Genomic DNA, 14,589 nt, shown 5'->3' with positions numbered 1-14,589 from the left:
CCTTGGAGGTCTTGCCAGCTTTTCTAGGCCCGCTCACATTACTGCTTCCTTTTTCTAATCCCTGCTGTCTTTCAAAGGATATTATCATCAAGACCTTTTAAAGTACTAGAGATTGCCCATGGGCCTCAAGATGTAGGGAGTGTTTAAGGTAGGAGAGATGGTTTTTATGATCCCTCATTATTATACAATGCTTTTTGAAAGAGCTAGTTTGGGGACAGCTACTGTTCTCTTGACCTATTTGTATCACTTGAGGGTTCATGTATGACCAAGTATCAGGTCTGATTCTGGTCACTCCTTGATTCTGTGATCTCTGACTAATCATGTAATCTCTCTGAACTCAGTGTGTGTATCCGTAAGATTAAAAGATTTGATTCTATGGCTTCTAAGGTCATTTCCAATCCTGAAATCCTAAGATTTTCTACAATGCTATAAATGAGTGTTTTACATTAGGGTGTGGGCATCTGGTTATTTTGTGATGTTGACTATTCTTATGCATGAACTTTGATAATAACATCTAGTCTTTAAATAGTGTATCATTTACATATACACTTGAACTCTGGTTTCCTATTAGATGAAACATTCATTTCGCTTATTTTTCTTTGAGTCCATGGAAATGCATCACTACCAGATTATGCATGGCTTTTTTTTTTTAATGTTTATTTATTTTTGACACAGAGGGAGACAAAGCATGAACGGGGGAGGGTCAGAGAGAGGGAGACACAGAATCTGAAACAGGCTCCAGGCTCTGAGCTGTCAGCACAGAGCCCGACTCGGGGCTCAAACTCACGGACCGCGAGATCGTGACCTGGGCCGAAGTCGGCCGCTTAACCGACTGAGCCACCCAGTTGCCCCTATGCATGGCTTTTAAGTACATTTCAAAACCTATTTGAATGAGCATTTGCAAATAACATATACTCAGAATCTTAAAATCAAAAGCTTGATGTCTTTTGCACTGATGTATTGAATTAGTTGCCAGAGCCTGTGGCTGATGCCTCCTTCTCATTCCTGAAAAACCTATGGATTATTTCCAATCTAGCCTCATTATTCTTCCCTGGTTTAGGCCCTGAGGCTGTATCTATTGCACACCCACAGCAACCAACCTAACTGGGCTAACTACCGTCTCTTTCTCCCTACTGCTTTCTGTCCATTTCAGAGGAATTTAACATTCTTTACAGCTTGTGTGTTGCAAAACCTCCAGAGAACGTTCTTCATGTATACGCTCTGTGCACTAGCCAGACTCCACAGCTTACCTCAAACACTCTTTAAGAGATGACACCATCCTCATGTAATTCTAGAACTCCTCTGAGATGGGTAATACCTGTCTCAGAGAACTCTGGCTGCCATCACAAAAAAACATGGATGGTGTGGCTTAAACAACAGAGATTTATTTTCTCATAGTTTTGGAGGCTGCAAAGTCGAAGATCAGGGTGCCAGCAGGTTTGGTTCCTAGTGAGAGTTTTCTTCCTGGCTTGTAGACAGCTGCCTTCTCACTGTGTCCTGACATGACAGGGCAGGTCCTTGCTGCTTGCCCGGAGAAAGACAGGGAAAGGGACTGGGGGGGGGGGGGGGTAGGGGGTGGGGAGGGGGGAGAAGGAGATGGAGGGGGGGAGGGAGAAGAGGAAGTGTGGGTGAGAGAGAGGTATTGACAGAAGGCTTCTTAGAGCAGGGTCACGAATCCTGAGATGAAGGCCCATCCTCATGACCTCTTGTTCCCCCAGTTAGCTCCCAAAGGCCCCATCTCCAAATAACACTGGGCTTAGGGCTTAAACATCTGAATTTTGAGCAAACACAAGCTTTCAGTCAATAACGTTTTGCTCCAGGCCCCCCAAATTCATCTCCTTCTCACATGCAAAATACATTCATTCCATCCCAATAGCCCCCAAAATCATAACTTAGTCCAGCATCATCCTTAAAGCCTAAAGTCCAAAGTCTCATCTAAATATCATCAGAATCAGTGTGGGTGAAACTGGAGGTTTTAACTCATCATGAAGCAAAATTGCTGTTTTGCTATGAACCTATGAAACCAGACACATCGTTAATGTGCTTCCAACATACAGCAATGGGGCAAGCATAGGACAGACATTCCCATTCTAAAAGGGAGGAAGAGAAGGAAAGGGTGACGGGTCCCCAGCAAGTCCAATAAATAAATAAATAAATGAATAAATAAATAAATAAATAAAGGCACGTTTCATCAGTTGTTAAAGCTTGTGAATAATCAGTCCTCTCTGGTTCAGGGCTCTGCCTTACTAGCCGACTGCGGCAGTGGTCCCACCTCTGTGGCTCTGCTGGACTGGGTTACACCCCCAAGGATGGGGACAGCCTGGCCCCATGGCTTTGAGGGATGGACTCATGCTCAGGTCTTTGGTGGAAGCCTATTGAGCCTGTTAAAACTTCAGTGGTGGCCCGGATGCTCTACGAACTGCCTTTGGGGTCCTTTTCCCCCTTTCTTGAAGGAGAATGCATGTTCACATCCTAATATCTCTGTGACCCAATGCTATAGGATCCAAGAATCTGACCGCCTCCCATCTCCAGTTCAACCCATTGCCCTCCCCTTCAGTTCAAACCAACTGTGTTCAATTCCTATAATCTATAATCTCTTTGTTGATTGGCCAGCCACACACATGGTGTCCTCTTTTGAATGTGTTTGTTTGTTTATTTGTTTTTGCAAGACAAGGCTAATAGTTGTCTTAATGTTTAAGTTCTGGTTCCTTTTTATTTAACAATTCTTCTGTCTGTCTCTTCATCTGTCTCTTCAATTCATCTGTCTCTTCTTGCCTTATACTGTAGGCAACCAGGAGGAGGCACACTGTTCCTTGGATCCTTTCCCCAAATCTCCTCTGTTAAATATCTAATTGCATCGCTCCCAAGATCTGCCTTCTAGGAGACAGGAGAATATCAAAATATTTCAGCCAAGTTCTTTGCCACCTTATAAAAAGAATCGCCTTTCCTCCAGTTTCCACCAACATGTTCCTTATTTCCATCTGAGACCTCACTACAATGGCCTGTAATGTCCGTATTTCTACAGACATTCCGTTCTTGAGTTTTTATGCTTCCACTCCAGCATTGCTCTTTCTTGGTCCTCACCAGACTAGCCCTCATATCTGTAGTTCTAGCATGCACCTCAAAACTTCCTCACCAAGTTCCAAAACTGCTTCCACATTTTAACATATTTATTATAGCAATGCCCCACTTCTCAGTATCAAAATCTGCCTTCAAACCACCATATGACTCAGTAACCCTGCTTCTGGAAATACATCCAAAGGAAATGAAATCAGGATCTCAAAGAGCTCTCTGTATTCCCATGTTTGCAGAAGGATTATTCACAATAGCTAAGACATGAAACAACTTATGAATTGGTTGGAAGACATTGGATAGAGACACGGAAACTCAACAAATGAGTGGGTAAGGAAGATCTCTCTCTCTCTCTCTCTCTCTCTCTCTCTCCTCTCTGAATAATGGAGTATTATTCAGCCATGATAAACAAACCCTGACATTTGTGACAAGTTGTATCAATCTTGAGAGGATGATGCTACGTCAAACAGAGAAAAACCAAAGTGCCATATCATTTAAAAGTGGAATCTTAAAAAGCTTAAGTCATGGAAACAGACAGTATAGTGGTGGTTACCAGTGGTAGGGAATGGCAAAAAAAAAAAAAAAAAAAAAAAAGGGAGATGTTGGTCAAAGGGTACAAACTCAGTTATGAGTAAGTTCTGGGGATCTAATGGTACAGCGTAGTGGCTGTAGCTAAGAACTCTGTATTACATGAAAGTTCTCAAAAGAGAAGATCTTAAATGTCTTCACTGCAAGAAAGAAATGGTAATTATGTGACAGGATGAAGATGTTAGCTAATGCAAAGGTGGCAACCGTTTTACAATATACAAGTATTTCAAATCATCACATTGTACACCCTACACTTACACAATGTTATATGTCAGTTACATGTCACTAAAGCTGGAAAAACAAAACAAAATCTGTCTTAGCTTTGGCTTCCATAACAGAATACTATAAACTAGGTGGCTTAAATAACTGGTATTTATTTTCTTACAGTTTTTGGAAGTTAGGAAATCCACGATCAGTGTGTCAGCCAATTCAGTTCCTGGTGAGGATTCTCTTCCTAGCGTGTCAGTCTTCCCCCAGTGGCCTCACATGGCTTTTCTTTGGTGCACACTCATAGAAGGAGACCTCTCTCTCTCTCTCTCTCTCTCTCTCTCCCTCCCTCCCTCCCTCCCTCCTGATAAAGCCATTAATGCTATTATAAGGCCCCACTTTCATGGACTAATTTAACTCTAGCTACCTCCCAAGGGCCCCATCTCTAAATACCATCACACTGGGAATTAGGCCTTCAACATAGGAATGCTTTGGGCACCTAAACATTCAGACTGCAACAATATATATTTGAAGTTTAGGTTGAGGCTTGGGCGAAAGCTCATGGACTTTTGATGAGCAAGAGAGATAAAAAATGGAGGTAGCATGCAGATTAAATAGAGTAGTGGCTTCATTATGGATCCCAATGATTGTATCACGGTCCACTAGCTCAGAGTGGAAAGGTGTCTGAGTCCTTATACTCAGCATTGTACAGAATGCTCTAGACTAGAATATTGCAAAGTTAGGTCATTCCATCCCAGTTTTCAGATAAGGAACTAAAACTACATACTCTGTCTGGCCATACACAGTGGATGGCATTCCTGGACACCTTATACCCGGCAGGACTTGGCTTTATATGCCTGAAGGCCAGAGTATTGCTTAAGCAGAGGGAGGGTACAACCACTGCCAACTTCTCCTCTCTGACGTTATCAAAACCAGTAATTGTTCTCGGTTCACCCTCACTTTCTTGGAAGGAACAAAACAAAAACTAAGACAAAAACTGAGGACCCTTAAACTTCTAAGAACAGCAATTGCCAAGTATCTATGAAAATTAATTGGACGCATGAATGAGAAGTTTCAGTGATCTTGGTACTAATAGGGTGTCTTGTTTTCTACTAAATGATCAAGTTTTCCTTGGTTATGGCTGAATCGCCTTCCAGGGAAAGAGACTGCTAAGCTATTAAACTGTGCAGAGTGGCAAGTGGCCAAGTCTTAAAAACACCTCTTTGGCACATCTGTAACAGTCCTGGAGTATTGAAAGTCTCGGGTTCTCTGTTCACTTGGCCCAGAATTTTGAAGCTGAGAGGCAGAATGAGATGTCAGGCACAGGTCCCAGGGATTCAGGATGAGTGGAAACTCCTGAGTGGAGGAAAGAGGGTAATTGTTTCAGTATTGCTTCCACATGTGGTGGGGGCAGTTCAGCAGCTCTGGGCTGGGTCAGGTCTTCAAAGCTGGGACCCTGAGATGGGAATGGATGAAGGGTTCTTGGCATGGGTGAACTGAATGTCCAATCTAAGACTTGAGTGAAGCTTGCTTTGGGAAGCAAGAACAATTTAAAAATGTCAGTCTTTAGGAGGGGCCTGGGTGGCTCAGTTGGTTGAGTGTCCGACTTCAGCTTAGGTCATGATTTCACCTTTTGTGAGTTTGAGCCCTGCACCAGGCTCGCTGCTGTCAGCCCTGAACCCTCTTCTGATCCTCTGTCCCTCTCTTTCTGTCCCTTCCCCACTTGTACACACGTTCTCTCTCTCATTGTCAAAAATGAATGCACATTAAAAAATGTTTAAAGATAAAATGTCAATCTCTAAGTGTGAGAAAAAAATCAAGGTATGTGATCCAATTAAAGTCTGTATGGTGGATACCTGTTTTTCCCCCCAGGGGCACACCTCTTTTGGAGGAGAAATAGGGCACGGGTACAGACGACTTGATTGAAGTTGGTCCAGTCACTGTACTTTTTTGCCGTCAGTTTCTCCCCAAACAGTGCTGATTCATATGGGGTCTTTCTTTATGTGAATCTGAAAATGACTTTACTTCCTGAAAACACTTTACTTCCATATAAGAAAATTATCATAATATACAGATTTTGTTAGAATAACTTGTTTTAGTGCCACCTGCTGGAAAATCATGGTAATAAGTATAAAAATGTAAGCCTTTTCTATAAAAATGGCACAACTCTGGTAGCAGCTTTGCACCCAACTCAGTCACAGTGATTGTCTCATGTGTCCATAGCCTAAGCTAGACCTATCAAAGTCGTCTCCTGGGCACTTGCTGTGATGATCTTTTGCTGCAAAAGTTGTGAAAATGTGAGCCTTGACTTACCGGTGACCATGTTTTAACTTTATGTAGGAATGAGTTTAAGAGAAAGAATGCACGAAAAGAGGGTGGGATACAGGGACAGAAAGACATAGTCCCAGTGGTCTCAGAATTTCTGACTCCAGTCCTACTCGAAGATATTTCTATCCATACTTTGCTTTGGCTATGAAATAATTTCCTTTGTTGAGTTAAGCAAAAGTTCAGTTTCTGTCACGTGGATAAAAAAAAAAAGCCAAGTATATATTGACTTTGGATGTCAAGTAAAATAAACTGACCACAGTTGGGAAAGAGGGCAAGATTAGATACTTTGAGTTAATCTCGGTTTTTATATTAGAGTCATGTGTGGAGTTAATCTAAAATTGTTCCTGCTAGGACTGTGTCGTGCTAAACCTAGTCGTACATATCCTCCATAGTGTAGAGTCGTGCCTAAAGTAGCCATTTAAAAAAAAATTGTTGAATTAAAGTCCATTGACTTTAAAGACTTCCATTGAAACTTCCAGATCACGTTTGTTAAACCAGTATGCGTTTATCTATAGTAGGTAGACATCATGCCAAAAGCAGTTGATAAAAAGGAGGCATTTCTCCAGACAAATGGAGACCACTCCACAAAATGTATGAGTCAACACAGAGTTCTAGCTCTTAATTTGTATTCCCTAGATATGAAACATTGATGTACCATTTAACTGCCCAAGGCCTTGGTTTTCTCACCTATAACATAAAAAGATAGAACTAGATGATCTTTGGGGCACCTGGGTGGCGCAGTCGGTTAAGCGTCCGACTTCAGCCAGGTCACGATCTCGCGGTCCGTGAGTTCGAGCCCCGCGTTGGGCTCTGGGCTGATGGCTCAGAGCCTGGAGCCTGTTTCCGATTCTGTGTCTCCCTCTCTCTCTGCCCCTCGCCGTTCATGCTCTGTCTCTCTCTGTCCCAAAAATAAATAAACGTTGAAAAAAAAAATTTGTAAAAAAAAAAAAAAAAAAAGAACTAGATGATCTTTAAGGCTTACTCTGGGAAACAAAAAAACAAAACTCAAGTTTTCTTTTAATCTCTCCAACCAATGATTTTCAGAATGTGGTCCCTTTCCAGCTGCCTAGAAACATGTTAAAGGCAAATTTCAGACCCCACCCCAGACCTACTGGATCAGACACCCTGGAGGTAGGATCTAGTAATCAGTGCTTTAACCAGTTTGAGAACCACTGCCCAGACATATGCAATATACTTATTTAATAGTCAACATATATATGGAGAACTTTCCTAATTTCTCTCAGCTGTGTTTCAGTGACAACATTTTGTCCTTTAGACATCCGTGTCCTTCTCCACCACACGCCTCCTCAGTCCCCCAGTGAAAACTGTTTTGGTCAGAGCAGTGTCGCCATTCTTTTTTTTTACATTTTCAAATATCTCTAATAACTTTATTAGATTTTCCAAACAAAAAATAAGTTCCTGCAAAAGAAAAAGTCAAAGCATTAAAAGCGATGTTATATTATGCATATCATCCTTTTTTGAGAATCGATAAGCATTGTTAAGGTAATGAGAATCCATAAGAGCTACTGCCAACAAAATGGAACACGGTATTTTGGAATATTCTTGAACTCTTTGTGATTTAAAAATTATGTCAGTGTCATAACATTTCCTACAGGTTAATTATTAGGGACCCTTCGCAATAGATTACACACACACACACACACACACACACACACACGCTCAAGAAAACTGATAACTGCTTGTAACTAAAAAAACAACCACTAGATGATCTCCTATAATTATCCAATCCTTCTTGCTGCAAATCCCAGAAAATATAGATAAAGAGACAGAAAGAATAAAATGCTGGGTACACGACCACTTCTGTGAATAAGGCTTTCCTTTTTTGTGTGTGTATCTAAGTGATGAGGTTTGAGTTATGTACCCATTTGCAGCTAGTGCTAGTACATAAACAAATTTATGGACAGATTGATGGTAAATTTTACTATGTGTCACTTTGCGGTGTGGTCCCCATAATTTGGCTTTAAAACTTCATATATGAACCTCTGAGAGAGTCCAGGGTAAGCCAAAGGAATAAATTATGTTTTTTCCGTAAGTGTAAAAAAAAAAAAAAAAAAAAAAAGTAAATAGACTTTATGTGTCCTTTTCATTCTGCTTCCTTCTCTTCAATATTTTTAACTCTCTTTGTAAGAATTTCTTCTTTAGGCATATTTTACCCATACCTGTTTAATAACTGGAAGATCGTGGTAGCCACCCCTGGTGGGTCCTACCAGCTTTCTAGTTTGGATTTGGAAGTCCCCTTTCACTTGACTCTGTATTATATTCAAATACAGATCTAGACAGGTGACAGCCATTATTTAAGAATAAATTGTGCTATGGATATGGATGGTATGTTTTAGAGCAATAATTATGATTTGATTTTGAGCCAGAATAGTTTAGTTCATTAATACTAATGGATATCTTAGGACAACAGATTTATTTTTTTTTAATCTTTAGTGAAGGAGATTCAGAGTAGCATGGATATATTCTTAAGTTGTAAGAGTATTCTTCTGTCAGTGGAAAGGAAAACATCCCTTCTTTTCCTCCTCTCCAATGTTCTTGACACTTTGAGTTTTGTGGGCTTCTGTATCTACCTGCCTACAACTGAGAGTCAACAATTCAAAGCTAGAGAAAAAGCATTTTTCCTTTTTTTTTTTTTCTTATGCTCTCCTGCCATTTCTGACCATTTATCTTTATTCACATATAAAATAAAGTTATCATTAAAGATCAGAAATTTCCAGTAGGAGAGTTTGTAAACCTGATAAAATTATTTTTACTGTTACATCTTTATAAAGTAAAGAACCTGCAGAGATAAAGGAACTTAGAAAAAAAAAATCTCTTCTCCCTACCTCAGAAACGTTGAGCATATTGCTTATTGAACACTTCTAATTATTTCTTCCTTTTTCTCCTCTCCAGTTTTCTTACTGCACACTGGTTCTTTTATTCTTTCCTTATTTTAATTGTCTCCCAGCAGCTCCTGCTGAGACATCCTATCTAAATTTCTATTTTTTTCTTCCGGTGCGTCTTTTTTCCATATTCATATATGGCTTCCAATGATTTTGTCAAGGGAAGGTGTTCAGAATTAAGACAGTGCTTGATTACGGAGGGCTTAAGGAAGTCAGAAGGGGAGAAGTGCCAAGATTTTTTTCATCTAAAGAGGCTTGTTGGGACAACCTAGGGTGTGAGAAGCAAAAAACAAGGGCCCTGCTAAGGCATGGCCAAAATGGGGAGCCTATTAAAATAATGATTTGGAGTAGTGTGCACTGAAGACAATAAAGTAAAACCATCCTGCGAGGTCAGTAGCTAATAGCCCATGGGTTTGTTACTAAGGAAATTAAAACTTTAGCTAATGAGAATGGGAGCCACCTACTGAGAATGAGACTGAAGGCTTCCTATTAGCTCTCCTCCCTGGATCCCTTTGGCAGAACAGTCAGAAAGTTATTTCCTATTTAGTAGCGAAAGGCTTGAAATGGAGATTAAAAAAAAAAAAAAATGATGGGGGAAAAAAAAGTTGGAGGCAAACTCTTCTTATTCAGCTCTTTCAAGAGGAGATCCAGACAGCGTATCTACCCAAACATACATCAGCATAGGTCATGAAAACAGAAAGAATAGTGAGAGAGAGAGAGAGAGAGAGAGAGAGAGAGAGAGAGAGAGGACCTGTCCCAGATAAGTACAGCCAAGATGACTCAGTCTCCCTGAGGGATTTTTGGTGTGGGGACGTGAAATTAATACATCCGCTATTAGTTTTGTGGAATCAGCAGGACTAGGCAACCTCGTTCAAGAACTGTGGCTGCATTTCATTATTCCACGGGTGAGGGGTCTTTGTGCACATTTCTCTCTCTCTCTGTCTCTCTCTCTTTTCCTGCAGAAGTAGGAACACCTCTGTAACTCCTAGATCAACTAGGAGAATGATTGGAGGCCTTCTGAACATACTTGGGTCCTCGATAAACACTTACGGTCGCTTTACTGCCCCTAAACGCAACTCCTGGCCCTGCGGGGGGAGGGGGGGTTCTTTCCATTTTGTCCTAAAGTGTGGTGGGGAACCAGGGCTCTGCTAGCTGGGGAGAAGGAAGGAAGCCGGCTAGGTGTGAGAAGACCCCCCCCCCCCCCCCCCAGCCGGCTGCGGAGACGAGGGCATTTCAGGATGACGGCCAGGGCCGGGCAGGGCGCGGACTTGTGTCCCTGCTCGCGGACGCCCGCGTGCCGGGCGAGAGCTCCCGGAGCGCCGGGCCGCGGGGACTGCAGCTGACGGCCCGGGGCGCGGCGGCCGGGCGGCCGTCTCCGCGGGCGGGGAGCGAGCGCGTGTGTGCGCGAGAGCGGCGGGCGGCGGCGGGAGGAGGCGCAGGCGCGCTGCTCGCCCGTCTGCAGCCCCGCGCCCAGCGCCGCGTCTCGGGGAGTTGATGGCAGCACCACGGTGCGGCCGCCCTGCCGAGCGCCGAGCGCAGCCACCCGCCGCTGCCCGGGGAGCGTCCAAGATGCGGGGGGCTCGTGGCGGCAGCGGCCGCAGCAGCGCCAGGGACGGGGGCGCGCAGCAGCCTCCGCTCGCCCGCCTGTGCTGACCTGCCTCGCCTGTCCCCAGAGAATGTCAGCCAAGTCCAAGGGGACCCCCTCCTCGTCCTGTCCAGCCGAGGGACCGCCGGCAGCCTCCAAAACCAAGGTGAAGGAACAGATCAAGATCATCGTGGAGGATCTGGAATTAGTACTGGGCGACCTGAAGGACGTGGCCAAGGAACTTAAGGAGGTGAGAGGCGCGGGGGTGGGGAAGGAGTTCGTCACCTTTCGCCCCCTCGGGGTTCCGGTCCGGTTCTCAGTGGGGACCGCCAGGTTTCTTAACTCCTAGCAAACTATAGAAGGACGCCTGCAGACGGACTTTCCTTGCTCCGGCGACTCCTGAAAAGAGTTGCTGCACTTTTTTTTTTTTTTTTTTTCCCTTTTTAATCAGGAAGAAATCAACTAGTGTTTTAATCGATGGACCTGGGATCGTGGGAAGGGCGAACGCGTGCGTGTCTCTGTATCTGTGCGTGTATTGTCGGGGAAGGGGGGCTCACTGGGGGTGTGTCGACAGAGGAAGAAATGAGCAGCCCGGCCGGAGCGTGCAAAATGCTCCTGTCCTGCCCTCTTGCTCCCCCAGAGTCCTTTGGCAAGTCGCTCCTTGCCTGGCAGCCTCCCCAAGCCGGGGCTGGAGGGGGGCCGGGTTCCGGGCCCTGGGCCAGGCCGGGGAGGGCAGCCTGGGGGAAGCTCGGCTCTGGCTCCCCTCCCCGCCTCCCGAGCTGCGCTGGGTGGAAGGCGACCGGGGCTGCAGGCAGGGCAGCCCAGACTTGGGGATGGAGACGGGGGTCTGGGACTTTCTCACTTTCGCAGTTCCTGAAGCATCCCCTGCCCTCCTAACGTCGCTCCCCGTAACTCCGGGCCTTCCCGCCACCCCACCTCCTGCGTTGCTCCCATCTTGTAGCCGCTTGGCTTTGAACCGGGGGAGCAGGGCGCGTGGGTGAGCGTGTGCGCGTGTGTGGTGTGTGTGCACCGGGGTCCTGCCACTTGGCGTCCTGGCTCTTGCCAACCGGACTGTTTGGGTTCTTTCCCGCTGCCCCTTCACCCTCACCCTCTGTTCCACTTCTGGCCTCCCACCCCTACCCCTGTGATCAGGATTGAAAGCAGCCGGGGAGGTGTCGGGGCTGAGGCTGCGTAACTCCGGCTGCTGCTCCAGGCGAGGGGGGTGGGGGAGGGGTGGGGTCGCCCGCGAGCCCGGCCGGGCGGCAGCTGGTGGCTTCGCGGAGCTGGTGGCCGAGTCCCAGCCCGCTGTTCATCTCCCTAAGGACGGCTGATGCGGTTCTCGGTCCGGGCGTCCGCACCCGCAGTTGTGCGAGAGCTCAGACTGTAACTTCTAAGGTGGTGGCCGCGGCGGGAAGTGAAGGAGTGGGGCAGACGCGAGGTCCAAAATTGTATTCCTGTTCATGAGGCCAAGTGGGAGGAGACTGAGGGTTGTTTGGATGTCTGGCCTCCAGAGATTAACCTCCTGCATCCAATTTCCAATCCAAACGTGAGGAAAGAGACCCTCCCCTCTCCCCCACAGCCCAACTCCCTTTCTCCCCGGATTTCCCATTACCTCTAGGAACTGAACTCCGCGCGTTACCGAATGAAAATCTGTTAAAATGGCCCATTCATTGGCAGGGTTCGGTTTGCCGGTGGCACATGCCATTTCTGTAGGTTGTTCCATAGAGCATAATTGCCACTGAGGTCCTGAGAGTGGAGATTGATACAGATGATCGGTGCAAGGATCTAACTTGTTCGTGTTTGCAGGGCTTTTCTGGGATCATTGCTTCACAACTGGTTGACAGATGGCGAGGTTATGCATTGACATTCAAGTCTAAAGATGCTGTTCGTTTCTTTGTTATTCTTTTATTTGACGTCTTTGGCAGGCTGTGTTTTCATCTGAAACATTATGGCGTTTTAAAAAATGAACAAATTTGGGCATGTTCCTTTTGGCAAAATTTTGTAGTAGTTGAGGTTTCTACGGTAGGAAGTGTGGGAAACCTTTATCAGCAAAGTCATGTGTTTACTGTCAAGGCAGGAGGCTGGAATTAAGAAAAAAGGCAGTCAAAAGTCTGCATTTATGGGCACATGCTTCCTTATGTTACGATGTGTCACTCCACTGTCTATTTTAGACAGAATAAATAAAGAGGAACTGCACATGGGCCTGGTTCTGCTTTGCCTCATTATTCTATAGGCTTTTGGAGACCAGATAGATCTACATTGAAACTTTTAACCTCCCTAAGACTCTTGATTAGAATCCCAAAGAAGGAAATCAGAAAATTTGTGGGTCTCTCTTTCCCTCTTTCTGTGTCTTCATTTATTTGAGGCTTTATAAGGGGGAAAAAAAAAAAAACAAAAACAGGTCGTTTATTAAGAGTATGGGAAAACGTAAATAATGTACAACCAAGTAAATGAAAGGATCTGTCTTCCAGACAGATCCAGAAGTAAAATTTTGACTTAATGCTTTGGAATCTTTGATTGGCTGCCAGGGCCTTTTGTGTAAAAATCTTACCCTGAGAGTGAAATTTATGAATGATAAATGATGTCGTGGGATTGTTAATTACTTCTGTGAGGCTATCATCATCCTAGGTTTACGCATGGAGTTGTGTATGCTAAGGCTGAATCTCAGAGCATTGGTCATTTATGTAATGTGAATGATAGTTATTTTGAGAACAAATATTTATAGGGCATGTTTAACCTATGACATCTTGCAGTTGTCCAGCATTTATCTTTTGAAGATAATACTGCACATGTGATCGAACATATCTTTGATGTAGTTTTGTATGGAGGAGTAACTTAAAACTGTAAAATTGCAAACCTTGTTGGTCTCTAGATCTGTGACTTGTAAACATGAATTTCACTGTTCATCATTGGTTAGATTCAGTATTCTGGCAGTTTATCATTGGTATATATTGAACATAAACTGTTATATTTAGAATCTAATTCTTTTATTGTCAATGGTATGCCTTTAGGCCATACTCTATCTTGATATAAATTAGCCATGAGTTCTTATTAACTCGGAACAGAAATTAGAAATAAAAAAAGTGATTATGACTAGATCACTTTATCAGTCACCATATGGTATTTGTTTTTTCTTTTCTGCTTTTTTCTATTCTAAAAGGCAATATTCTTTTTTGAATATTCCATTTTTATTCTTACATAAACTCTGCACCAACAATACTGGACCTGTGTTGGAGGTTATTTTGAAATTGCTTTTCTTTTCAGAAGTTTTCTGGACTTGAGTCATTTGAAAATTCAGGTATTGAAGTCGGTTCGAACATAGTAGTGACTGCTTGAAACACGTTACTAATTAGGACAAAACTATGATGAGTGTCTTCTATGATTAGTTATTTACTGATCATTGCTTCATCATTTATAATTGGATTATATCTTGGAAGAAAAGGAACAGGATTTCTGGAAACTCTAAGGGCAGTTTTATTCTACCCTCGGTATTCAGTAAAATCTTAAATGATTTTCAGAAATAATGAGGACCTTTTGATCTTCTATAGTATAATGGAAAAGCCTTATGCATAATTCAGTGTATTTACTGAGTACCTACTATGTGCCAAGTACTGTATTATCTTTTCATGGCTACCAAGAAGAAGAATTTATAGTTTCTGGTCTCAGTGACCTCAAAACATCAGTTTGGGATGCATTTTAACTGTCTTTGAACATCACTAGTGTAAAAAGGCATTATTACTGCTTTTAGTGGCCACTCTCACTCTGATCTAATGGGCTTGAGAATAAAAAGCAGAATTGAGAATAAGAATTAGTGTGTGTAGATTTATACAATGATATTTGCTGTGTACTTAGTAATGTAGCAAGACTTTGGTGAAGAATGTCAAAGCTTAAAAAGGATGATAAGAC

General features: G+C 43.6%; 1 protein-coding gene across 3 annotated transcripts in view; it reads left to right on the top strand.

The window, feature by feature from the left end:
* The first annotated feature begins 9,898 nt into the window (after positions 1-9,898).
* PRR16 (proline rich 16) overlaps positions 9,899-14,589 on the top strand; it is a 308,788-nt gene continuing 304,097 nt past the window's right edge. Inside the window, exons 1-2 of one of the 3 annotated variants that reach the window (XM_086705645.1) lie at positions 9,899-10,003; positions 10,772-10,933. In XM_086705645.1, coding sequence (XP_086561771.1) covers positions 10,775-10,933 — 159 coding nt within the window. In that variant the 5' untranslated portion in view covers positions 9,899-10,003; positions 10,772-10,774. Of the gene's footprint in view, positions 10,004-10,465; positions 10,934-14,589 lie in introns of those variants that run through there. The other 2 variants (XM_086705653.1, XM_086705659.1) reach the window with 2 other exon arrangements.

Source organism: Puma concolor, chromosome A1 (genome assembly GCF_028749965.1).
Source record: "Puma concolor isolate L17-30 chromosome A1, mPumCon1.1.hap2, whole genome shotgun sequence".
NCBI lineage: Eukaryota > Metazoa > Chordata > Mammalia > Carnivora > Felidae > Puma > Puma concolor.
The sequence above is the reverse complement of the archived record's forward strand: the minus strand, read 5'-3'. Positions and strand labels throughout refer to the sequence as shown.